The sequence below is a fragment of the Ranitomeya imitator genome, chromosome 2, assembly GCF_032444005.1.
Source record: "Ranitomeya imitator isolate aRanImi1 chromosome 2, aRanImi1.pri, whole genome shotgun sequence".
Lineage (NCBI taxonomy): Eukaryota > Metazoa > Chordata > Amphibia > Anura > Dendrobatidae > Ranitomeya > Ranitomeya imitator.
Window position 1 is genome coordinate 282,487,918 of NC_091283.1, and position 27,344 is coordinate 282,515,261.

General features: G+C 47.2%; 1 protein-coding gene across 2 annotated transcripts; it reads right to left on the reverse strand.

Moving 5' to 3' along the window:
• Nucleotides 1-1,591: 1,591 nt before the first annotated feature.
• On the reverse strand, nt 1,592-23,185 carry LOC138663143 (oocyte zinc finger protein XlCOF22-like). 2 transcript variants are annotated; one of them, XM_069749282.1, is made up of 6 exons: nt 23,040-23,185; nt 22,731-22,910; nt 22,524-22,647; nt 22,355-22,449; nt 22,070-22,160; nt 1,592-3,821 (listed from the first exon to the last, which is right to left on the reverse strand). In XM_069749282.1, the coding sequence occupies exons 1-6, from the start codon at nt 23,115-23,117 to the stop codon at nt 2,467-2,469; spliced, it is 1,923 nt and encodes a 640-aa protein (XP_069605383.1). In that variant the 5' UTR covers nt 23,118-23,185; the 3' UTR covers nt 1,592-2,466. The 2 variants fall into 2 exon arrangements, with proteins under 2 accessions (XP_069605383.1, XP_069605382.1); XM_069749281.1 differs by having other exon boundaries at nt 1,592-3,824.
• Between the last annotated feature and the right edge of the window lie 4,159 nt (nt 23,186-27,344).

Sequence of the window (27,344 nt, forward strand, 5' to 3'; positions counted from 1 at the left end):
TCAAAGAGGTGTCGGCTACAGACTTCTTGACGGGGAAGGGAAGGCCGAGATCCCCCTAAGGGCTCCTTTTCACTTGCGAGACATACGGCCGTGTCTCGCAGGTTAAAACCCTCCTCTGGCGCCGGCACTTGGGAGCGGAGCGTGCAGCTCCATGTGTTGCTATGCAGCCGCACGCTCCGCTCCCAAGTGCCGGCACCAGAGGAGGGTTTTAACCTGCGAGACACGGCTGTTACGTGTTACGGAACCACTCAGCACCCAGAATATGTTGTGCAGTTATATGTATGTATAATAGGTTCCATGGGAGATGCATGTCCCTAATGCATCAGCCCACAGGCTGCGCCCCTGGGCAGAGGGGACACGATATTCCCCTTTTGTCCGCCCCCCACCTTTGTAATTCCCACAGTAAATATCGGCAGGCTCCGGCCACCTGCGGCTATTGTAATGTATGTCTGGCCTGCCGCTTTTCTATTAGCCTGCCCTTTGTATCTGTGTGATATATTCTGTGTCCTGTGAGTAAAGTGTTGTCAGACTGGAAATACGTGGAGAAGCAGTGATCTTTCATATGCGCCCATGTAACTAAGGAATTCCAGCCAGCGTCCTTCATTCAGACTCCAGCCAAAGCAGAGTGGACCTCCTGAAACATGGGGTGGTACTGAAAGAGGTACCCCAGCTTGGTAGACCCCGTTACACTGGTGGCAGACAGCGGGATATGATACCCCTTCTACAGGAGGAAAGGAATGAATGGAAAACAACTACCAGAAGTTAAAGAGGACTACATTAAAAGATCTGGTGGAAGCCCGAGGGTTGATCACCAGCAACAAACCAAAAGCTGATTTGATAGCAGCCATCATGGAACACGACAGTGCAGCGCCCCCCAATGTGAATGTGGAGGAGACTGAATTCCAAAGGGAGGTAAAGAACAGACTGGCGTTCTATGGCCCAAACCATGCAGTAGAGATCATACGATAGGTGATGGCTGATGAGCGTACTGATCTGAAGGAAAAGATGGCCGAGCAGACCAGGATAGAGCTAGCCAAGATGGAGATGGCAGAGCGGACCAAAGTGGAGCTGGCCAAGATGGAGATGGCAAAGTGGAGAGAGGAGAGTCAGCGAGCAGGGGGAGCTCTGGCCTTCAACCAGGTACCTTCAACAGTAAGCCACAAAAAGATCCAGTATAATGCCTTCCGACAGTTGGGGAAGGTAGAGGAAGACATTGATGGATATTTACTGTGGGAATTATAAAGGTGGGGGGGCGGACGAAAGGGAAATATCATGTCCCCTCTGCCCAGGGGCGCAGCCTGTGGGCTGATGCATTAGGGACATGCATCTCCCATGGAACCTATTATACATACATATAACTGCACAACATATTGTTGGTGCTGAGTGGTTCCGTAACACGTAACAGAGATCCCCCTAAGGCCTCCTTTTCACTTGCGAGACATATGGCCGTGTCTTGCAGGTTAAAACCCTCCTCTGGCGCCGGCACTTGGGAGCGGAGCGTGCAGCTCCATGTGTTGCTATGCAGCCGCACGCTCCGCTCCCAAGTGCCGACGCCAGAGGAGGGTTTTAACCTGTGAGACACAGCCGTATGTCTCGCAAGTGAAAAGGAGCCCTTAGCCTGTGGATGTTGTATGGACTATTTTCACTGTAGGAGCAACCTCCCATACAACCATCACCTGTAGGGACAGGAAAATACTGGAGGGTAGAGGAGGGAGGGGGCCTTTTATCCTTTCTGCAATCCTGTTCCGCTAGAGGTCAAGGAAGGACTACCTCTATCGTGCTGTCTGGATGGACGTAATGGAAAAGTGTGTCTTATAGTCCAAGAAATATGTTAAGTGCTAAAATAATTTCCCTTTCTCATTCAATAATACGTCTGGCTGTTCTATGTGTTTGCACAATTTGTCAATAGCGTATATTGTTTCTCTGAGTTATTTTTGATGGTCAACACAATACTATTTTCCAGTAATTCATTTTTCACACTCTAGGTATGATAATGTCTTCTACACTGTGTGGGATTTTGACTTCTAATTCATCATGTTTGGTCCTGTTAAAATAAAAAAATTCTATAAACCTCCCATGCTGGCGCAGATCCAGCGGTGTCAGCACTTGCGTTTTGGGGGCTCAGGTTATTATGTCAATTGAGCCCTGCGTCCAGTTAGCACTAGTTTCACTGTTCTCACCTTCACACAAATCGAACAATAAGAGGAAGACAAAGAGAAGCTGCAGCCCTGGCTTCCTGTTGATGTTCAATATGTCTGAGGGTGGGGACAGTGAAGCTGGGGCTGACTGGGCAAAGGGGCTCGTGTGATGTAACAACCTCATATGAGCCCCAGGAACGCAATTGAGGATACCGCTGGAACAGCACTGGCACCGAAGGAGAGTATGTTTTTTTTTATTTTTAACAAAACCAAATATGATAACAACCCATTTAAGAAAATATCATTTCAGTTTAAAAGATTTCCCACATTAAGAACATGAAAAAGGCTTCTGCCCTATGTGAATTCTCTGGTGCTTAAGCAAATCTGATTTATGGCTAAAACATTTTCCACATTCTGAACAAGAAAAAGGCTTCGCCCCTGTGTGAGTTCTCTGGTGGCTAGCCAGTTGCGTTTTACGGTTAAAACATTTCCCACATTCTGAACAGGAAAAAGGCTTCTCCCCTGTGTGAGTTCTCTGGTGGCTAGCCAGATGCATTTTACGGTTAAAACATTTCCCACATTCTGAACAGGAAAAAGGCTTTTCCCCTGTGTGAGTTCTCTGGTGGTTTTCAAGATGCGCTTTCCGGTTAAAACATTTCCCACATTCTGAACATGAAAAAGCCTTCTCCCCTGTGTGAATTCTCTGGTGTGTAACAAATTCTGATTTCTGTTTAAAACATTTCCCACATTCTGAACAGGAAAAAGGCTTCTCCCCTGTGTGAGTTCTCTGGTGGTTTTCAAGATGCGCTTTCCGATTAAAACATTTCCCACATTCTGAACAGAAAAAAGGCTTTTCCCCTGTGTGAATTCTTTGGTGCTTAAGCAAATCTGATTTCTGGTTAAAACATTTCCCACATTCTGAACAGGAAAAAGGCTTCTCCCCTGTGTGAGTTCTCCGGTGGTTTTCAAGATGCGCTTTCCGGTTAAAACATTTCCCACATTCTGAACAGAAAAAAGGCTTTTCCCCTGTGTGAATTCTCTGGTGCTTAAGCAAATCTGATTTCTGGTAAAAACTTTTCCCACATTCTGAACAGGAAAAAGGCTTCTCTCCTGTGTGAGTTCTGTGATGCATAACAAGATGTGATTTCCGGTTAAAACATTTCCCACATTCTGAACAGAAAAAAGGCTTTTCCCCTGTGTGAATTCTCTGGTGCTTAAGCAAATCTGATTTCTGGTAAAAACTTTTCCCACATTCTGAACAGGAAAAAGGCTTCTCTCCTGTGTGAGTTCTGTGATGCATAACAAAATCTGATTTCTGGTTAAAACATTTCCCACACTTGGAACAAGAAAATCTGTTGTCTGCTGTGTGAATTGTTCGATGTTTAAAAAGAGACTTTTCAAGGGGAAAGCTATTTCCATACTCTGAAGGTGAAAACGCCTTCTTTGATTTAGGAGCATTTTGTTTAATGCTTATTTTGCGAATTTGATTTTCCTTAGTAGTCGGTAAGGAATCACAAGACAGAACCTGTTTCAAAGGATCAGATAACAGATCTTTTCTGTGAAAGGATGATGGTATATCTGGAGTAATGGCATTCACTTCAATTGTATCTAGTGTGATCTCAAGATCATCTGATTTAAAAATTGAAGATTTCAGCTGTCCCTCTGATCTCCTGGTACAGTCATCTGCTAAGAATAAAACCAATTATTTTTCAGTTAAATATCCCCAAACTTAATATTTTTGAACATTTATATTTAAACTGTCAGTAAAAATGGCAAGTTATGTAAAAAATTTGAATTATTCACCAAGAAAATCACAGTTCTCAGTCTAATAGAAAATCACATAGGATGAACCCAGGGACGCTGCTTCCATTAGGCGATTTGAGCCCTTTGGCTCAGGCGGCAGAAGAGAGGGGGCAGCAGATTCCGTAGTAACTGGATTTGCGCTGCTAGGTTTTTTTTTTATAAAACTCCAAGGTCAAGTGCCCGCCCCCCCTCTCTCTCCCTCCTTCCCGTCCCCCCTCCTCCCTCCCTCCCTCCTTCCCTCCTTCCCGCCCCCCCTCCCTGAAGACGTAATACTCACCTTCCTCCAGCGATGGCTGCAACTGCGTCTCAGCGCCGGCAGCGCGTCCGGTCTTCAGCGGTCACATGGTACCGCTCATTTAAGGTCATGAATATGCGCATATTCATGACCTTAATTAGCTATATCATGTGCCCGCTGAAGACAGGAAGGAAGACGCTGCAGAAGAGATGCCAGGAAGTTCTGTTCTGTGCCGCGCGGTGAGAGGTGTGTATGACAGGGAAAAAGGATGGGGAGCCATGCACGCAGGGTGGGAGGATAGGGGAGGCATGCACGCAGGGGAGAAGGGTAGGGGAGCCAAGCACGCAGGGGAGAAGAATGGGGGAGCCGTGAACGCAGGGGAGAAGGATGGGGGAGCCGTGAACGCAGGGGAGAAGGATGGGGGAGCCGTGTACTCAGGGGAGAAGGATGGGGGAGCCGTGAACGCAGGGGAGAAGGATGGGGGAGCCGTGAACGCAGGGGAGAAGGATGGGGGACCCATGCACGCAGGGGAGAAGGATGGGGGAGCTGTGAACACAAGGGAGAAGGATAGGGGAGCCGTGAACGCAGGGGATAAGGATAGGGGAGCCGTGAACGTAGGGGATAAGGATAGGGGAGCCGTGAACGCAGGGTAGAAGGATAGGGGAGCCGTGAACGCAGGGGAGAAGGATGGGGGAGCCATGAACGGAGGGGAGAAGGATGGGGGAGCCATGAACGCAGGGGAGAAGGATGGGGGAGCCGTGAACGCAGGGGAGAAGGATGGGGGAGCCATGAACGCAAGGGAGAAGGATGGGGGACCAATGCACGCAGGGGAGAAGGACGGGGGACCCATGCACGCAGGGGAGAAGGATGGGGGACCCGTGAATGCAGGGGAGAAGGATAGGGGAGCCATGAACGCAGGGGAGAAGGATGGGGGAGCTGTGAACGCAGGGGAGAAGGATGGGGGAGCCGTGAACGCAGGGGAGAAGGATGGGGGAGCCATGCACGCAGGGGAGAAGGATGGGGGAGCCATGCACGCAGGGGAGAAGGATGGGGGAGCCATGAATGCAGGGGAGAAGGATGGGGGAGCCATGCATGCAGGGTGGGAGGATAGAGGAGCCATGCACGCAGGGGAGAAGGATGGGGGAGCCATGCACACAGGGTGGGAGGATGGAGTATAAATATGGAGTATAAATACTAGGCCCTATAGGGGGGACACAGTGTGAGAGGACAGTGTGAAGAGGGGGCCGGTATAGAAAGGAGAGAGCATGTACCATAAGAAGGACAGTGTGGGGGTCATATTTTGTGCAGACAATATAGTGAGGGGTAATTTTTTATTCTGGAGCATTATAATGACACTTGTATCTTTAAGGACGTCTTGTGGAGACTTTCTGCAAAAGAGCGGAAAAGATGGAAGTCTGCAGAGACGGTTGTGGCTGAGAAAACTCATCATGGGGTCTGGACAAGATGAAGAAAAGAAGAACGGCTCCAGAGTCAACGCCATCTATAAGGTACTTGGATATAAATGTTATTTGTGATACTAACTAATTCTCATGTTTTCATTTATGTTAGGAGCTTTAAAGGGGTTGTCCAGGTTTGTAATGAGTCTGCAGTCATTCTTTGTGACTGCAGACTTCTGACTTCTCACAGTGCGAACTGCACGCTGTCAGGATTCTCTCGTGCTGGTGATTTACATACATGCGGTCACGTGCTGACTAGACATGTGTAGCCTCCGTCATTGAAAATGAACTAAGCGAGGCCGGACACGTCTAGGCGGAATGTGGTCAGAAGTATACAAATCACATGCTTGTGCTGACATGACCGTCCACCGGCAAGGGAGAATTCTAGTAGTGTGCAGTGCATGCGTTGTGAGAATTCAGAAGCTGCGATCTCAAGATTCAGCTCTTCAGGTTCCAGTAGTCGTCCCATGGACACTTCACTCATATGCGATTTTCATACCTATGGTCCTGTGACAATAAGCTTCTCTTCTGCTTCTCTCAGTTTTTCACTGAACATTGAGAGCATTAGGGAGAGGAGCTCGTGGGCACATGACTGAGTGTGCAAATCGCATATGTCCTTGGTGGAGGGGGGGCACCAAAATGAATTCTTGTCCCTGGTGCCAGAAATCCTAGATGCACCTCTGCTGGTATGCTACTGCGAGCGGCGATTACCGAGTCCGGTGGAGGGATGTGTGTGCACAGCCAGTGAGGTAGGGACTGTGGGGGGGGGGGGGCGCCATTTTTCCATTCGCCTCAGACAGCAGAGAGGCTAGGTTCACCGCTGGATGAACCAGTAGAGTGTGGTTTTCAACTGTTTGTTCATTCTGCCTCCGAAATATGGAATAAAAAGCCACCAAACAATGTTATGTAGAAAAAAAATATTACCAATAAAGAGTTCTACTCATCTTACAAAAAAACAAGGTCCATCATCTGTCAATGGAAAAACAGAGGTTTCTACATTATTACTGGCTTAAATGCTCTTGAAAAGCAACATGGCTTCCATAAACCAAATGTCAGGAAGCAACCGAAGTGGTGTGACACCCTGTCGCCCAGCAGGATAACTAATCCCTCACTTGCCCTGCTCCTATCCCTAAGTAGGGAATTGGCAACTGAGAACACTGGCAAGTGACAACCACCGCTGAACTAAGGCAACAAAAGGTAAGACAAGACAGACACTGAAAGCTACAGGGTATTAAAAATACCACACTTAGCTTTCTGCTGCAAAACACCGCACAGCAAGAAAACGACACAGATAAGCCGAACATAGCTGTAGAATCACTGCTCCCAGAAAGCTCCTTCTCCCAGCAAGGTCTCTGCAGAATGAACTAACACCGACAGTCAGCTGATGCATCAGGTGACCTCTTCAAGGATGGTGGGAGTGGTCACCACCCACATCAGCTGACCCAGCAGCAATGCAATTACACCAGCAGGCCACCGGGGAAACTGCATTAACCCCCAATGACCTAAACGGAAAAATTTTTAATCTGAGGGAAACCAGATCTGTCACAAATCCAAAAATGGATCGTGACACCAATCCAGCAAAATCCGCTCTCCCAAAGTCAAATTCCCCCTCTCTTCTGAGTCTTGCATTGTGTCCAAACCACATTTAGAATCAATGTATTTGGCATTTACATTCAAGAAATGGGGTGCTCACTGTTGAATGGCTGCTCTGGAGTAAAATGTCAATAGATCAAAATGGCAGAACTCCGGCACACGATAAAAATTTATCTAACAATCCACAATTTCGGAAAATAGACCTATATGAATACAGATGTGTTAAAATCATCAACATTTCAGCTCGAATCTGCCTTTCTCAAGATACATGTTTTTACAGGTTCAGGTTCCCCGAGTGGTGGAGTAAGGTGTCCATGTGCATTGGTGTCCACATGGCACATGGACACCTTACTCCATCACCCGGGGACCCTGAACCTGTAAAAACAGATACATCTTGAGAAAGGCAGATTCACACCGAAACGTTTGATTTAAACACATCTGTATTCATATGGATCTATTATCCGAAATTGTGGATTTTCTTGTTTCAGCACAATAAAACGTTAAAAATGTATCTATCGTGTGCCGGAGTTTTACCATTTTAATGCAGTTGACATTATTATAGTGAGAAGAACCCACTTACCGTATATACTCGAGTATAAGCCGACCCGAGTATAAGCCGACCCCCCTAATTTTGCCACAAAAAACTGGGAAAACTTATTGACTCGAGTATAAACCTAGGGTGGAAAATGCAGCAGCTACCGATGCATTTCAAAAATAAAAATAGATGCTCCATACCGTTGACTATTGCCCCAAAGGAGGTTCCATATAAAGCTGTGCCATATATAATGCTCCATACCGTTGATTATTGCCCCACAGATGCTCCTTATAAAGCTGTGCCATATATAATGCTCTGCACCGTTCATTACTGCCCCATAGATGCTCCTTATAAAGCTGTGGCATATATGCTCTGCACCGTTCATTATTGCCCCATAGATGCTCCTTATAAAGCTGTGCCATATAGAATGCTCTGCACCGTTCATTATGGCCCCATAGATGCTCCACATAAAGCTGTGCCATATATATTGCTCTGCACTGTTCATTATGGCCCCATAGATGCTCCTTATAAAGCTGTGCCATATAGAATGCTCTGCACCGTTCATTATGGCCCCATAGATGCTCCACATAAAGCTGTGCCATATAGAATGCTCTGCACTGTTCATTATGGCCCCATAGATGCTCCTTATAAAGCTGTGCCATATATAATGCTCTGCACCGTTCATTATTGCCCCATAGATGCTCCATAAAAAGCTGTGCCATATAGAATGCTCTGCACCGTTCATTACTGCCCCATAGATGCTCCTTATATAGCTGTGCCCCATATACAGTGCTCTGTACCGTTCATTACTGCCCCATAGATGCTCCGTATAAAGCTGTGCCATATATAACGCTGCTGCTGCTGCAATAAAAAAAAAACAAAAAACACATACTCACCTCTCTTGCTTGCAGCTCCTCAGCGTCCCGTCTCGGCGTCTCTCCGCACTGACTGTTCAGGCAGAGGGCGGCGCGCACACTAGTACGTCATCGCGCCCTCTGACCTGAACAGTCAGTGCAAGAGGACGGGAAGACGGAGCGGCGCCCGGAGGGTGGAACGTGGTAAATATGTAATACTCACCTAGTTCCGGCGCTACTGACGCTGCCCCTGCCTGTCACACTGTCTTCGGGTGCCGCAGCTCTTCCTCTGTCAGCGGTCACTGGCACCGCTCATTAGAGGAATGAATATGCAGCTCCACCCCTATGGGAGTGGAGTCCATATTCATAAGTTTAATGAGCGGTGCCACGTGACCGCTGTACAGGGGAAGAGCTGCGGCACCCGAAGACAGTGTGACAGGCAGGGGCAGCGTCAGGAGCACCGGGACTAGGTGAGTATGCCACAGTCCTCTCTCCCCCTCACCTGCCGACCGTGACTTGAGTATAAGCCGAGAGGGGCACTTTCAGCCCAAAAATTTGGGCTGAAAATCTCGGCTGATACTCGAGTATATACGGTAATTTATGGTGTGTTTTCTGGAGAGCAATCTGGGCACTGTGTGTTGGAGAGTAAAAATTAAAAATATACCTTTTTATTACCCAACGTCCACTGCGTGCTAATTAACAGAAAGTGGCCGTGGAGTCAAAATTGTCACTACTCCTAAAGATTAAGTCACTGAGGGTTAGATTGTCCACAATGGAGTCACTTTATGGGGATTTCTACTGCTTTGGTTTTCTGATGCTTTGTCATATTAGGCCTTTTACAAATGCTGTGTCCCATCTGCTTCTATGTCGTCTGCCTATTCATTCTGCAGGCGGCACTGGTAATGGAGGAGACATCAGAACTAGTTGCTCTGAGGGGTGCATAGTCTGTGCAGCCACTAAGATTAAGGTGCCTGCGACCTGTAGTACCATGTATTCTGGCAGTTTGGTTGTGTACGCTTTACAGTTAAAATAATCTGCTCCCTACTTCAACCAATTGGAAAGCACCGCACCCTACTAAAGCTCAAATCATATTGCCGGAAGCTGCGAGATACAAGTTTGTTCTCCTCTGGTTCAGTCCTCTGTATTCAGCTCCCAGCTTGTGACCCTAGTGTCATGGTTTACTGTGCTCTCGGGTCAGGTAGTTGCAGGGTTAACTCGGATGGCCTCTTTCTGGCTCCCAGGAGGCTTTTTATAGCCTCACTGTGAGGTCAATCCTTGTCGTTTATACTCTGACCCTTGGCTGAGTGTGTCTGACCCTGGTGTGCCTCTGCTTTGTGCATGTACTATTGTTTGTCTGTTTGGTTTCTGATCTGGTCCCTTCCCTGTTGTGATTCCTTCCTGCTATTTCTGCGCCGCCTATTGCCCGTTCTGGTTTTGTGATCTCTTGCTACGTCCTGACTATTCTTCTGACTGCCCCTGTGTACTACGCCGACCTCTCTGTGTATGACCTTGGCTTGTGTGACTACGTTTTTTCCTGTCATCCCTTTTAACATCCTTGGAGGTTTCCTCTCCTTCTTACACTTTCTCACAGAGCCGATGCAGGCTCAAACAGCGATACTAAGCTCCGCCTACCCCCTCTGACACGCGGTCACATGATCTCAGGTCCTGTCTGCCTGCTCTGGAGAACGGCTAGCCTCTGCAGCACTGCTGCTACCGCTCTCGTTCACAGCTCCTCGGTGCCCCAGGCTGTCCCTGGCACCAGACGTCCAGGCTAGCCTCCTGCGCTGTTGCCAGTGAGTGCCCGTCTGGTATCTGGTTCTGACACCCGGCCTGTTTACTTACTTATTTTCACTGCCCTCCCAGGTGTGGCCAGACTACCTGACTACTATTCTTGCCATCTCATACTATAGAAAAGCAAGTAAGAACATAGCCCAAGCCAAGGAGTATGTGTGTAACTCCAGATGTAGAGGGGTTAAAGAAGTTAAAGGATGATAGGCAAAACTGTGACTATACTGTGACTATAGACAATAGCACATCTACTGAAATGATCAAGCTGGACAGTCTTTTTAAGTATAGAAAAAATTAGTAACTAATGGTAAAACCTTTTTGGGGTAGTTAGAGTATGGGGCTTGCTGTCTCTTGGCAATATAAACTATCGTAAAGAGTAATATTTTCTATCAGAGTTTCAACAAGAAATATACTCTTAAATAGAACTATTAATAATAATGCAGAGCTGATGTGTGATAAATTTAGATCAAGCATTTGGAAGAGACAATGGACACCTCTTTTTAAGGACTACCATGGAGTTACAGACTCAGATAACTGAGGCAGGCCGATCCCACCACAATCAAATTATCATACAAATGAACAGATAAAAAAACCCTTTTTTTAGTCTATGATACATCCCCAACAACAGCTTATGTATGAGGGGAAAGCAACAACACTAAACCAGAGTTGCACTCATTTGTGGTGGACCATAGGAGTAATCAGAATTCTTGAGGATTGAAAGCATAATGTAATTTATGATGTGGAGTGAATCCATGAAACCAGGGCTTGAACCATGCCAACACATCTCCTGCAGGAGTGAATAAATGTATATTATAGCCATCAGCCCCACACAGATTAGCGATATATCATGGCACAGGTGTAATGTTTTATATGTATTTTATCACAATTCTTCTTGAAATTAGTTGGTTTTAAAAGAAATTGAAAAATCAGGATAAAAGGAAACTCTGTTGTTAATGTACAGAGATTCATACTGTGAAAGAAGTGGTTAATTTCTGTTCTGAATAAAACAGAAGAAAAAGTATTATGCAATACTAGATGGTGGCCCGGGTATTCTAGAATATATATGTATGTATGTACATCGCGCTGTGAGTACTGGTTAAATTCCGCACCAATATCGCTGATTGGTCGCACCCGGCTGGCCGATCAGCGAAGCGTGGTTCAAATCCCACGCCAATTCGCAGCCAGACTGTGCCTGTTGCTGATTGGTCGTGTTCGGCCGGCCCAGCCACGTAGTATATAGCACAGCCACGTAGCATATAACACAGCCCACGTAGTATATAGCACAGCCACGTAGTATATAGCACAGTCACGAAGCATATAACACAGCCACGTAGTATATAGCACAGCCACGTAGTATATAGCACAGCCAAATAGTATACAGCAGCCACGTAGTATAAAGCAGCCACGTAACAACACAGGCCACGTAGTATATAGCACAGCCACGTAGTATATAGCAGCCACGTAGTATTTAGCACAGCCACATAGTATATCACAGCCCACATAGTATATAGCACAGCCACATAGTATATAACACAGACAGCCACGTAGTATATAACACAGGCCACGTAGTATATAGCACAGCCACGTAGTATATAGCAGCCATGTAGTATATAGCACAGTCACGTAGTATATAGCACAGCCACGTAGTATATAACACAGCCACATAGTATATGGCACAGCCCATGTAGTATATAACACAGTCACATAGTATATCGCACAGCCACGTAGTATATAGCAGCCACGTAGAATATAGCACAGCCCACATAGTATATAGCACAGCCACGTAGTATATAACACAGACAGCCAAGTAGTATATAGCACAGCCACATAGTATATAGCAGCCACGTTGTATATAGCAGCCATGTAGTATATAACACAGCCCACGTAGTATATAGCACAGCCCACGTAGTATATAGCACAGCCCACGTAGTATATAGCACAGCCCACGCAGTATGTAACACAGCCCACGTAGTCTATAAAATAGCCCACGTAGTATCTAGCAGTGTGGGCACCATATCCCTGTTAAAAAAAAGAATTAAAATAAAAAATAGTTATATACTCACCTTCCGGCGTCCACCTAAGCTGTCTCACTCCTCGCGATGCGGCCGGTAGCTTCCGTTACCAGTGATGCATTGCAAAATTACCCAGATGACGTAGCGGTCTCGCAAGACCGCTAAGTCATCTGGGTAATTTCGCAATACTTCACTGGGAACAGAAGCTGCTGGCCGCATCGCGAAGAGCAGGACAGCTTCGGTGGCTGCCGGAAAGTGAGAATAGCACGATTTTTTTTTATTATTATTTTTAACATTATATCTTTTTACTATTAATGCTGCATAGGCAGCATCAATAGTAAAAAGTTGGTCCGGGATGGGGCGACACTCTGACACTGACTGGAGGGGAGTAGGGAGGGGGCACTGACTGGAGGAGAGTAGGGAGGGGCCAATTCGCGGCCAGCTAAGCCTGTCACTGATTGGTCACGGGCAGCCGCCCGTGACCAATCAGCGACGTGGGATTTCCGTGACAGACAAACAGACGGAAGTGGACCTTTGTTAAAAATCGTTATTTAGCAAAAATATCTAATCAAGACTTAACCAGGTGCGTTATTCTTAAAAGAAAAATGTCATGATATTCTGACGAAAGTATAGTGGTTTATTGAGTTATCCACCATCGCAGCAAAAACATAAAAGGTAGATGAAACAATTACAAACAGAGTGTCCATGTGTAAATATCAGCGCTTCTCCTGTTACTCATCTTTCCAGGGTCCTGAATGGTAGAAGTCATCTGTCTGTGTGAAAGTCTGAAGTCATCATGGCATGGAGTAGCTAACAGCTGTTGTTCCTCGTGTCTTGTCTCATGTCCATGGAGAATGATGGTGAAGGAAGGGAGGTGACCGTCCCACGTGACAAAAAGCCCCCCACCCTCCTTAGAGACGTTATTTATATGGTTTCTACAGATCACATGTCCTCTGTATATGGAGTTAACTTATACTCTGAGCTACATACACAGAAATAGCTTTTGATAGTGTCAGCAAGAAGCAATGTGCTCAGTACAGAATAAAAATAAGAATAATTAATATTTAACAACCTTAGACGATTCTATAGATAGACTGGCCTCTGTTTTAGTTATCATCTGTCTACATGCCGATATTTTTATGGCCTGATGGTTTTCTTACAATTCCCAGAAATTGGTCAAGGACATATTGTTTCCATAATTCTGTTTTCAGCCCAATTCTTCCTGAGAACGTCAACTTTTGGACTAGGTCACACTGACATATGGAAAGTTCTGGGAAGTACTCCCATATTTTCTTATGTAATTTATCTCATATCCCAGGATGTGTTTGACAACCCATTGAATAACTCACATTTCTTCCAGATTATTGTGTAATGCCTCATTTCCCTTTGATCTTGTACTATAAAAGAACACCCATCCCCCCAATAAACAGAGACTATTTGGACAGACAACAAGCGTGTGTCTCTCTGATTATTGCTTCATCGCTTGGGTACCTAAGACAGAACACCTGAGTAGGTTAGTAATCCCTCCTCTAACAACTTGGAGGCTTTCAGTGGGATATACCATTCCCCCTCGACTTTCATCTCAGACTGAACAATTGATTGTCTCCCTCCTGAACAGAAAACGAGATCCCGGGTAAGTGAGTAGATTTATTACTCACACAGTTTTCTCTCTGGGAGGCTATCTAGGGTCAGTCTTTGCGGATCTCTAAAGGGAAAATCCTCAGGTAATAGAAAGTATCTGTTATTTGTTGTCACTTGTTTGTCTGCTTGTTTAAGTGCTGTTAGGCTACGTTCACATTGGCGTTCCGCCAATGTGCGTCGCTGTTGCGCCGGCGACGCAGCGGCGACGCGCCCCTATGTTTAACATAGGGGACGCGTGCGTTTTTTGGGTGGCGTTTTTCGACACTTGCGTCGTTTCCGACGCTAGTGTCGGACGCAAGAAAATGCAACAAGTTGCATTTTCTGTGCGTCCGATTTTCGTCAAAAAACGACGCACGCGTCGCAAAACGCGCGCGTTTTTGCGCGCGTTTTTCCGTGCGTCGCGCGTTGTGTCGCTGACGCAGGGCGGCGCAACGCTAGTGTGAACGTAGCCTTAGCAATTGTTTTTATTTCATTATGAGGTGCGATGATTTTTCATCATTTGTTTTGTCTCTATCTATAATTTAACAATGTCAATGTTTGTTAATACTGTAAATATTGTAATAGAAGTGTCTTGATCCTGCTCTGCTATACGTTTCCTATGTTCTATGTTCTTTCCTTCTTTATTACTTTTTTTTTCAGCTTTTGTTAGCTAATTATATTAGTTCAGTTTATTGGTGCTTTGTCAGTTGATAATTGATAAGTAGTACTGATAGAGCTGTGCTGAATTGTTCTGATTATACTGCGGTCCTGATATATTGCTGAATCTGTGCTGTGGGGTGCTAAAGGTACCGTCACACTAAGCGACGCTGCAGCGATACCGACAACGATCCGGATCGCTGCAGCGTCGCTGTTTGGTCGCTGGAGAGCTGTCACACAGACCGCTCTCCAGCGACCAACGATGCCGGTAACAAGGGTAAACATCGGGTTACTAAGTGCAGGGCCGCGCTTAGTAACCCGATGTTTACCCTGGTTACCATCCTAAAAGTAAAAAAACAAACGCTACATACTTACCTACCGCTGTCTGTCCTCGGCGCTCTGCTTCTCTGGTCTGGCTGTGAGCGCCGGGCAGCCGGAAAGCAGAGCGGTGACGTCACCGCTCTGCTTTCCGGCCACTGTGCTCACAGCCAGAGCAGAGAAGCAGAGCCTTGAGGACAGACAGCGGTAGGTAAGTATGTAGCGGTTGTTTTTTTTACTTTAACGATGGTAACCAGGGTAAACATCGGGTTACTAAGCGCGGCCCTGCGCTTAGTAACCCGATGTTTACCCTGGTTACCAGCGAAGACATCGCTGAATCGGTGTCACACACGCCGATTCAGCGATGTCTGCGGGGAGTCCAGCAACGAAACAAAGTTCTGGACTTTCTTCCCCGACCAGAGACAGCACAGCAGGGGCCTGATCGCTGCTGCCTGTCACACTGGACGATATCGCTAGCCAGGACGCTGCAACTTCACGGATCGCTAGCGATATCGTCTAGTGTGACGGTACCTTAAGCAGCGCTCATGATGTATGGAGACCAAATTATGTGTGCTTAGTGTATAAATGGCCTTCTCATTAAAAGCAGAGAGCAAAATAAAACTCTCCAGTTTGTTGCTACTCAGAAAAAAAAAAAAAAGCTTACAGGAAGGTCCTGGGTGGGAGTTTGTAGTGAAGTGGGGACGATCACGTGAAGACAATCTAGGTGAACATAAATGCTCATTTTTGTATGTTACCCGATACTCAGATAGGAAATGAATTAGAAGATATAGTGAACCAAGTAAGAGATTCCACAGATAGATGGGATTTATGTTTTTGTCCATTGGCACTAGAACATTTTTGATAAGATGTGGGGGGCGAGAAAATACAGAAGTACTGTGTGTATGGATGTGATTGAAATATCAGACAAATGCTTCCCATGTGTGTACCACATGCTGTGTGAAAAGTGTCTATGTTCAGTTCACCAGTATAGGCACAGAGAGTATTCTTGTCATATAGTAACTCACCCTCACGGATTGTTCAAAAGCTGGGTAGATATATTAGACTCTTGATGGCAGGGGCGGACTGGGCCGGGTGGCAGGAATGCATTTGCCCCCCCGGCCGATGCCTAAGCCACTGCACAAGGCCGCTGGAGGACCTGTGATGAGCAGGAAGAGGAGGGCGGGACACGCAGCGTGCACCTGTGGCTGAAGCCATGGCCGGCTTCAGTAATGTGCAGGGTGCGGTGAGAGGGGGCAGCTCCTGGCACACAAGAAGAGGAGGAGGAGGCTGCGTTACTTCCATAGTGATCGCACGCAGCCTCCTCTTCTGTGTGCAGATCTGTCTCCGATGTCTGCTCAGCCAGGCCTGGAGGGGGAGGAGCTACAGCGTGCAGACTAGAGCAGCAGCACAGGACGGCAGGACATGGTCATGGACAAGATGAGAGGAAGCTGCTCTGTGTGCCCACTGTCCAGCACACGCCAGGTAACCTCTCCAGCTGCTCATCTCAACGCTTGCTGTGCTAAGTGGCAGGGGGGAGGGGGGCATTTAACAAATTAAACATGGCAGGTCAGAGTATGTGTGTTTTCCTGAATGTGTGTTTTCCTGAATGTGTGTGTGTTTTGCTGAGTGGGTGTGTTTTCCTGAGTGTGTGTTTTCGTGTGTGTTTTCCTGAGTGTGTGTTTTCCTGAGTGTGTCTGTTTTCCTGAGTGTGTGGGTGTGTGTATGTATGTGTGTGTTTTCCTGAGTGTGTGGGTGCGTGTTTTCCTCAGTGTGTGTGTTTTCCTGAGTGTGTGTGTGTGCGTGAGTTTTTCTGAGTGTTTGTGTGCGCGTGTGCCCGCACAGCAGCAGTTAAAGCCGCAAGCCAATCAGAGGCTGGCAGCTGACATCACCGCGCATGTCATTGTTATTTGCTGGCGAATCCGCGATGCAATGCAAGGGATAGACGTCAGCGCTGGACCGTGGCCTGGTAAGGAGAAAGGTGTTTTCTTATTTTTATTGAATGCGGCAAGTACGGGGCAGAATGGAGACACGGGGGCAGTAATGGAAACAACACAGGGGACAGGAATGGAGACACGGGTGCAGGAATGGAAACAACACAGGGGACAGGAATGGAAACAACACAGGATAGGAATGGAGACATGGGCGCAGGAATGGAAACAACACAGGGGACAGGAATGGAGACATGGGCGCAGGAATGGAAACAACACAGGGGACAGGAATGGAGACATGGGGGTAGGAATGGAAACAACACAGGGGGCAGGAATGGAAACAACACAGGGGGCAGGAATGGAAACACTGGGGGCAGGAATGGAAACACTGGGGGCAAGAATGGAAACAACGCAGGGCGCAGGAATTGAAACAACACAGGGCGCAGGAATGGAAACAACACAGGGGGCAGGAATGGAAACAACACAGGGGGCAGGAATGGAAACAACACAGGGCGCAGGAATGGAAACAACACAGGGCGCAGGAATGGAAACAACACAGGGGACAGGAATGGAGACATGGGGGCAGGAATGGAAACAACACAGGGGGCAGCAATGGAAACAACACAGGGCGCAGGAATGGAAACAACACAGGGCGCAGGAATGGAAACAACATAGGGGGCAGGAATGGAAACAACACAGGGCGCAGGAATGGAAACTACACAGGGGGCAGGAATGGAAACAACACAGGGGGCAGGAATGGAAACAACACAGGGGGCAGGAATGGAAACAACACAGGTGGCAGGAATGGAAACAACACAGGTGGCAGGAATGGAAACAACACAGGTGGCAGGAATGGAAACAACACAGGGGGCAGGAATGGAAACCACACAGGGGGCAGGAATGGAAACAACACAGGGGGCAGGAATGGAAACAACATAGGGGGCAGGAATGGAAACAACACAGGGCGCAGGAATGGAAACAACACAGGGGGCAGGAATGGAAACAACACGGGGCAGGAATGGAAACAACACAGGGGGCAGGAATGGAAACAACACGGGGCAGGAATGGAAACAACACAGGGGGCAGGAATGGAAACAACACAGGGGGCAGGAATGGAAACAACACAGGGGGCAGGAATGGAAACAACACAGGGGGCAGGAATGGAAACAACACAGGGCGCAGGAATGGAAACAACACAGGGTGCATGAATAAAAACAACACAGGGGTCAGGAATGGAAACAACAGGGGGCAGCAATAGAAACAACACAGGGGGCAGGAATGGAAACAACACAGGGGGCAGGAATGGAAACACAGGGGGCAGGAATGGAAACACAGGGCGCAGGAATGGAAACAACACAGGGGGCAGGAATGGAAACAACATGGGGCAGGAATGGAAACAACACAGGGCAGGAATGGAAACAACATGGGGCAGGATGGAGACATGGGGCAGGATGGAGACGGGGTAGAATGTGAGACACGGGGGCATGGGAGACATGAGGGCAGGATGGAGACAAATAGGGCAGGAATATGGAGACAGATGAGGCAGGATGGAGGCAGATGGGGCAGGATCATGGTGCAGGATGGAGACACATGGTGCAGGATCATGGGGCAGGATGGATACGATGGAGACAGATGGGGTGGTAGGATGGGACAGATGGGGCAGGATTATGGGACAGAGGGGGCAGGATCATGGGACAGATGGGGCAGGATGTGGAGATCATATGGGGGCAGAATGGATCCTAATGAGGAAAGAATGGGAGAACATAAGGCTGGAGCCAGAATGAGATACACGGGGCCAGGATGGGGGATATTATTACCATAGGGGCTAATTAAGGGATATTATTACTGCAGTGATGTATTTATTTTATTTTTGAGGATACTGTTTTAAATGAGGGGGCGGTCCTGTTGCTGTGCAGAGCGACATTATGTCGCCCTTTTTTCTTCATCTGGTGCAGTGTAAAAGTTGGGAAAAAATTAAGTAATGTGTTCTGCAAGCAGAGCTCTAGATAACTGTGTTATTTCCTGCAGAGACCCATCCTGGCTGGAAGATGTGATGGCGGTCTGTGCTGGTTGAGGATGAAAAGCAAAGCTGAAGGACTTCACCTAGAGACGTCACTGGTGAGTCAGTGTGTTACTTGTACACTGACACTATACACTATATACAGAGTTCTTGTGTACAATCAATGTCACCAATGATCACTGTATTACCTGTACACTGGCACTATATACAGAGGTCCTGTGTACAATATCACCAGTGATCACTGTATTACATTTACACTGACACTATATACAGAGCTCCTGTGTATATTGTCACTGGTGATCCCTGTATTACCTGTACACTGACACTGTATACACTGACACTGTATACAGAGCTCCTGTGTATAATGTCACCTGTGATCACTGTATTACCTGTACACAGACACTGCATACTAAGTACAGATCTCCTGTGCATAGTGACACTTTGGTGATAGTATTGTGTTGTTTTTTTTAATTAATGATCAGTATTGTAGTATTCAGTCACTATGTGGTGGTAATATGTGGTCCGGTCATGGTGTTGCAGTATTTGTCTCTTGTATGTGCTATTATTCGGTAACTGTGGTGGTAATATGTGGACTGGTCATGGTGCGGCGGTATTTGTTCCCTGTATGTGGTATTATTGGTCACATGTGGTGGTAATGTGTGATCTTGATATGTTGCGATGGTGTTTGTCCCTTGTATGTGATATTAGTCGGTCACTGTGGTGGTAATATGTGATCTGGACATGGTGTGGCAGTATTTGTTCCTTGTATGTGGTATTATTGGTCACCATTTGGTGGTAATATGTGGTCTGGACATGGTGCGGTTGTATTTGTCCCTTGTATGTGATATTGTTGGGTCACTGTGGTGGTAATATGGTGTCTGGTCATGGTACGGTGGTATTTGTCCCTTTGGATGTGACATTATTAGTCATTTAAAAAATTGAAAAATAAATAAAAATATGCCTAAATAGTATTGCATATTTTAACAAATGTTTAATAGGTTACAATAGAGTAGGGCCTGGCCAAATGAGTCTACCTTGTCGTAGTGGCAATCTTTTGTGCACACGATGCGGATTAGTGTGGATCCGCAGCGTTTTTTTCAGAAACGCTGCAGATCCGCACTGTGATTTACAGTACAATGTAAATCAATGTAAAAAAAAAAAGCTGTGCAGATGGTGCAGAAAAATCAGTGCGGAATTGCTGCGGATTTCAAAGAAGTGCATGTTACTTCTTTTGTGCGGATCTGCAGCGTTTCTTCACCCCTCCATGATAGAAATCCACATTGGGAAAAACTGCAGAAAATCCGCACAAAATCCGCATCAATTCCGCACAAAAACCGCACTAAATCCGCATAAAAACTGCAGCAAATCCGCGGGTGCGGATTCTGCCAGGAGATGCGGATTTTGTGCAGAAAATTCTGCACCTCTTTTCTTACGTGCGCACATAGCCTTAATGTGTGATTGGTGAGAAGTGGAGTTTTTCCAAGAGAGAGCGGTGGGACTGTGGACAGTTTGAGGGGTGGAGGCGAGGCTGGGGTTTGAGCCTGGGCAGAGTCTCAATGGGCCCCGAAAATTTGGCCTGTATGGGGCCCCAAAATTCCTAGTGGCAGCCCTGTTTGAAGGTTCTGTATGGTGATGTTAAGGAGGTACTCTATGGTGGTGTTATGGAAGTTTTGTATGGTGCCATTATGGAGGTACTGTATGGGCAGCGAACAGTGGGAATGGTGAGCAGTGATCCACATATGAGCAGAAGATTACATGGCCTGACAAGGGGAGAGGAGGGAAGGGAGTATTGGGCAAAGTGTTTTACTGCTAGCGCATTTCAAGGACTGTGGTGTGTGAGTGTCATTATACAGTGGGGCTGTGTGTGTGTGTGTGTCATTATACAGTGAGGCTGTGCGTGTGTGTCATTATACAGTGGGGCTGTGCATGTGTCATTGGTGCATTCACTCTGTGTCTTTCTATGTGACTGCAGACTTGTGAATTCACACATTGTTCGCAGGGCTGTGCTTATTCGGCAGCGGTGTGACTGCAAGTTTGTGATTTGCATACATGCGGTCACATACTGACTAGACTTGCATGGCCTAATGTAACTGTATTGAACAAGGCCAGAAACAGTCTAGTCAGACTGTGGCTGGGAATATATATATTGCATGCTTGTGGTCACAAGACCACCGGTTCCCGGCACCGGCACCAGAGAATCTTCACAGCGCACGATATGAGGATTCATACATAGTGACTGTAGACATGTAGCATAAGATCCGACAACCCCTTTAGGGATGGGCCGCTACTCATGGGCCACTGCTGTGTGCTTGCCTCCCCAGGCTAAAATTTGCCAGCCAGCCCCTGCTCGATGGTATATGCCAAGGTGGAAAGATAATGTCACGCACGAATATTATCTTATTAAACCAGGAGTGGATTCAGGAATAGACCTTGCATATTCAGAGTCTAGTGAGGACCCGGATCCAGATGTACGAGGAATATATAGCGCTTGTGGTTGGAACTGCGTTGTTCATAGTGATCTACTTTTTCAGGACAGTGTGCATCAGCATCAGGACAGAACAGAGGACTGCGGTCTAGCTTTTTGCTTGGTCTCACTGCACATTTAATGTTGTTGATTATAAAAGTGAAGTTTAACCAGAAAGACTGGACCTGGTCTTGTAGGGACCATATGATCACATTCAGCAGTACAGGGGAGAGAAAGTAGATTCATCCAATAAGATATCAGGAATCTAAGAAGCCAAGATCATCATTACCCTCCACTTTCTCTTACAGACCCATCATAATATATTTCTTCAAGTGATTTTCTAACTTGTCAGTACATTCTACATACGCTGTCATTTGGCTTTGTAGTTTACAGACCTGGGCAGGTTACGGTCAGTTTCTCCTAATCTCAGGGGATAGGTGGATCCTCCAGGCTATACCTTCTATGGAAAAGGGCTTTTAATGCCCAAAGTAATTTGAACAGTTTTGGATGGAGGAGAATGTTGTGGTCTAGAGGCAAAATGGTGATCACACGATTGTGATAAGGCCGGACTACACCACCAATAAAGCAGCCACAGCCGGTGACTGAGAAGAATCTGTGACTTCTCTGTATTTAGTGGTACTACTCACCTGTGTAGTCATATGTGGGAATCTCCTCTTTACACGGCTCATCACCCCTCACATATGTCTCTGTAGTATTAATATGGGTCAGATCTTCACCCTGAAACAAACATTGTATGTCACAGACAGATGGAGAAGTCACATCTATGATCAGCTCTAATCCTGCCATCTCCACCGTTCTCATTACACAAGTATAAAACATAATTCTGGTGGATAAAACAAGACTGAGCACAAGACCTTCACAGCCGTCTACACATCATAGGGGAGATCTCATGACACCTTCTCTCCATCTACCTGATGATCCTGAGGAACATGGGGATCTTCTTGTTTACAGTCCTGTGGAAGAGGACGGGGACATCTCTCTGGTGTTGTCCTCTTATTGGATAGAACTAGATGAAATACATACTGGGAATTAATTCATACAGATATTTATAGGTTGTTTGTATTTAGTCTTTTCTATTACCTGGTGATATGAGGGGCTGGGGAACCTCCATTATGACGTCCTTGTACATATCTCTGTGTTTTTCTAAATACTCCCACTCCTCCATGGAGAAATAGACAGCGGCATCCTGACACCTTATAGGAGCCTGACACATACAATGATACATTTATCCCTCCAATCCCTTCATAGCGTTACCGTATAATGTCCCAGTATTCCCAGCAGTGTCACCTCTCCAGTCAGCAGCTCAATCATCTTGTTGGTGAGTTCTAAGATCTTTTTGTCATTGATGTCCTCATGTATCAGGGGGTGAGGTGGAGGCCCTGTGATTGGGCTCAGGGGTCTTCCCCATCCCTCAGACACAGGGTCCTGACAGCGCTCACTAGAGGTCTTCTTCACTACTGTGTAATCCTGGTTATGGAGAGACACATTAATAAATCTCACTACAGACATTTCCAGAGTCCTCACCTCTCCAGTTCTGTCCATCTGTTATTCCCATAGATAAGAATGATGTAATGTGACGTAACCAGAATCTCTCACCTCTCCAGTAAGCTGGAAGAGGATCTCTTGGGTGAGGTGTAATATCCTCTCCGCCATGTTGTCTCTGTCCATATTCATCCTTGATGAGGAAATCAGGAAAATTCTCTTCTATTGAAGATCTTCACTGAGAGGATCCGATATTGTAGAGACCTGAATGAGAAGATGATGAGCCGATGTAACATCATAAAAATCCTGTGTAATAATACAATAACTGGAGATAATAAGGGAAACATATCCGGAGATAGAACGTGTAGATGTTGTATTCTCTAGTCTTGTATGGACTGAAACATAAGTTGAATAACATTTTCTCCATGCTCCCAATCACTGGCTATGTTACTCACTGCTTCGGCGACGGATTGGCTGTAGAATATCAAAATATGAAGGGTTAAACCGCACCCCGAAAAAATTTCCAAGTCTATTAAGACAAAGAGGCGCACATCATAACCAGGAGTCCATCCCAGAGTACATTCCATCATAATAAGTCAAATGACAGCGCCTCAAACAATGGTGAAAAGGAGGCAGAATAAAATGTAAGACTTGCTTTTCACCATTGTTTGAGGCAGTGTCATTTGACTTATTATGATGGACTTATTATGATTGGCTGTAGGAATCACAAGATAGTTGGGACTGAGAAGGAATTAGAAGGAAATACAGAGACTGGCGGGGACCCAAGCAGCAATGCTATTTAGTTTTTGTCTTTATGCAGCGCCCCAGAGATCTGGTCATTGCAATATGGCACTCTGCCGCTAAGGGGAGTAGCAATACGTCTGATGGCAATAAGGAGTTCTCCTGACCAGGTATCACCAGAACACATTACACTTCACACTCCGGCCACTAGGGGGAGAAAAAGGCTTTATTTATTGGGCCACTACTCACACTGGTAAAACTAGGGGCTGGGGAGGAAGTTAGTGAGAAGCTGACTGGGTTGGATTCAGACAACATCCCGTGGCAGGGGGTGTTGCAGGGAGAAGGCACAGGGGGGCCCCTGTCGGGCGTGGGAACCTGGCAGGTGCCTAGCGAACAGAACGTAACGGAACCGCACCTGCACACCCTGCGGCGGTATCCTAAGAAAGAGACACGAAGGGAAGGATATTGTGGAACCGTGTAAACGAGATCAAGCACAAAGGAGAGCCAGTAAGAGTCGTGCCGAGAGAGAGAGAGACAACATCTTACTGAGGCGCGTAGTCGGTGGCCGGAACACCGTAGGAGTAACTGACTTCAGGCCTTACTTCAAACTCCGCTGGACAGCTAGTCATAGGTTGGCTGTCTACCTTACTACACCTACGAAGACATAGGGGGCAACATTGGGAGAGGGGCATCTCTAGGGTTCCGGAAGACCTCCAAGCCTTCCCGTCATACGGGTGGCGTACTAGCCATAACATACCTGGGGGACGTTAGAAACTAGTAACATCTGGAACCAAAGAACGAGAGAGAGAGCTGTAGAGAACGAACGAGAACAGCAGTTGTGAGGACTATTCCGAATGCTCAGCAGGATAGGACTACAACACACAGGCGCTATTGGTAGGCAACGATTTCCATCTGTGAAGGAAACTCTGGATGTGCCCATCGGACCGGCCGGTCTCTGAGAGCCCTGTTAAACGTACTCTGGATAGAGGATCCTGAAGCCTTCGGTAAAGAGACTGCAACCTTGTGTCCTCATTATTGACTGCACCTCACACCATCGCCACCTACACCACTGGGAAGCCCTGGGGACATACTTCACCTGTGGGAAGTTATACCATCCGGTTGCCATTCCATCACCCCAGCGGACCCCATAGCAGCGTCGGTCACCCTGACCGAACACCACAGGTGGCGTCACAAACCCCTGACAGACTGTTCCACTACTTTCATTGGACGCCCCTTAGCAGGGTCGCGGACCGCGTCTAGCCACCGTGACAGCCTCAGAACCGAACCAGAGAGGCCCGGTACCGAAACGCGTGGCCCTGTGTCTGGGGGCGATCCAACTTGGCGTCACGAACAGGATCGTACTTAAGCCTGAAGAATTGGGTCATGTGTGCCTTGGAACTGTGATAGAAACGTGTTGGACTGTGATTTATTGCAAGGACTGTGTATTGCTATCTGCCGCATGATTCCCGCCAAAACCGCCGCCATTGCCGCGCCACGAGGAGCGCAGGAGACAACGGAGGGCGTGTCATGGGAGGAGATCGAAAAAATGGCGCGAACAGCAGGACCCGCCCACTCCGACTACGGCTGCAGGAGGACGAGCTCAGGAATGGAGGAGCTCAAACCCCAGAAGATGATGGAGCCTCGTGCGTGTGCTGCTGCAGACCCAGGAGCGGAGCTGATGACCAGCGGGTACATGAACGACGACGGAGTGACCCGGGAGCACCGCAGCCCAGCGGAGCCAGACCAGGGCTTGCCGTCACAGGAGAACCCGGATCCCCTGGAGTTGCCGGAGGAGGCCCCGGACCACCCGACTCCAGACAGGGGGTCGGCGACGGCGAGGAAATGGAAGTCGGAGCTGTGCTGGAAAGCCGCCCAGGGGGAGCCGTGGTCAGGGCCGCAGCGGACTCCAGCGTCCTCATCAGCGGAGCCGACCGACATCGGTGGAACCACATCAGACGCAGGTACCAACATCGCCCCTGCCCCACCGACCGTTACAGCTCCGGTGACCGCTCCCCAGCCCATTGATGACTGGTGTCCCGCTACTGAGATCGTGGTGGCGGCCCTTTACACCATGAAGGGGATCCTGCCCCCACTACCGACACCTCTGGGTATACCGATTGACATCAGCCCCAGGGGAGTGGTCTTTGAGTGGAATGCTCCCCAGTTTCAGCCAGACGGGTCCCGACAGGAGGGCTCTTACGTCATCAGGCTCACCTGGGATCAGTATAGGCGAAGCCTGATCTCACAATGGGAAGATCGGGAGCGAATGGAACAGACTGTCCGACCCGAGGAACGAGTGCCCCTCGTCAATTGCTGCCCTGAGAGTTTGATAAAACGGGATTGTGCTGGCCTTCCACCGGGGGAGGGGTTGTGGCTTCATATTAGAGCCAGGGCTGCTGACCGAGGTCTATGTGACTAGCTGCAATGTGGAACCCCAGTCCCGCAGTGTACCTCCACTCTGAAACTTGTACAGAGGGGATCATGTGACCTACACCCGCCACTGGAGTGAGCGAGGGTGGTATGCCAAGAGAGTCAAACGCTGTGCGCTAGTGGTCGCGCCATCTACGATCACAACTGAAACTGGTGGCGGGACTCCACTGACCCCTGACCCCACAGGACCCAGCACTACCACCTTGGCGCATGGTGCCCTGCTTGCGGAGTCTGCCACCGGTATCAACGCTCGTACCCAGACCGCTGCTGATCCGACGACGACGGTGCTGGACCGTGACACAGAGCCAAACCTTCCCCGGTCGGGATGCGGTCACCACCGGCTGGTGTCTCACCCATTACAACACTAAACCTCGAAACCCCAACATTTATATATAGTTAACTGTTTCCTGCTGCTACCTTAAACCCGTCCAGGGTTAACTCCTAGGGATCCCTTTGTTTACCCGGGATCCCTAATGTTCTCTATTTCTTTCCTACGTTTGCACAAGTTCATCACTGTTTAAAAGACTGCCGGATCATGGACGGTGAATGATTCAAAACTGCTTTTGTATATAGTTTGCACCTTCTTAACCCCTTTACCCCCAAGGGTGGTTTGCACGTTAATGACCGGGCCAATTTTTACAATTCTGACCACTGTCCCTTTATGAGGTTATAACTCTGGAACGCTTCAACGGATCCCAGTGATTCTGACATTGTTTTCTCGTGACATATTGTACTTCACGATAGTGGTAAAAATTCTTTGATAGTACCTGTGTTTATTTGTGGAAAAAAAGGAAATTTGGCGAAAATTATGAAAATGTTGCAATTTTCCAACTTTGAATTTTTATGCAATTAAATCACAGAAATATATCACACAAAATTCTTAATAAGTAACATTTCTCACATGTCTACTTTACATCAGCACAATTTTGGAACCAAAATTTTTTTTTGTTAGGGAGTTATAAGGGTTAAAAGTTGACCAGCAATTTCTCATTTTTACAACACCATTTTCTTTTAGGGACCACATCTCATTTGAAGTCATTTTGAGGGGTCTATGTGATAGAAAATACCCAAGTGTGACACCATTCTAAAACCTGCACCCCTCATGGTACTCAAAACCATACTCAAGAAGTTTATTAACCCTTCTGGTGCTTCACAGGAATTTTTGGAATGTTTAAATAAAAATGAACATTTAACTTTTTTTCACAAAAAATTTATTTCAGCTCCAATTTGTTTTAGTTTACCAAGGGT

What these genes read in the sequence shown, in the direction of transcription:
- LOC138663143 (XM_069749281.1), bottom strand. Translation starts at nt 23,117, where the DNA reads ATGAATATGGACAGAGACAACATGGCGGAGAGGATATTACACCTCACC. An exon ending in TCTTCCAGCTTACTGGAGAG is followed by an intron (nt 22,911 to 23,039) that starts GTGAGAGATTCT and finishes CTCCATAACCAG; the next exon opens with GATTACACAGTAGTGAAGAA. An exon ending in CCAGCCCCTCATATCACCAG is followed by an intron (nt 22,450 to 22,523) that starts GTAATAGAAAAG and finishes TATTTCATCTAG; the next exon opens with TTCTATCCAATAAGAGGACA.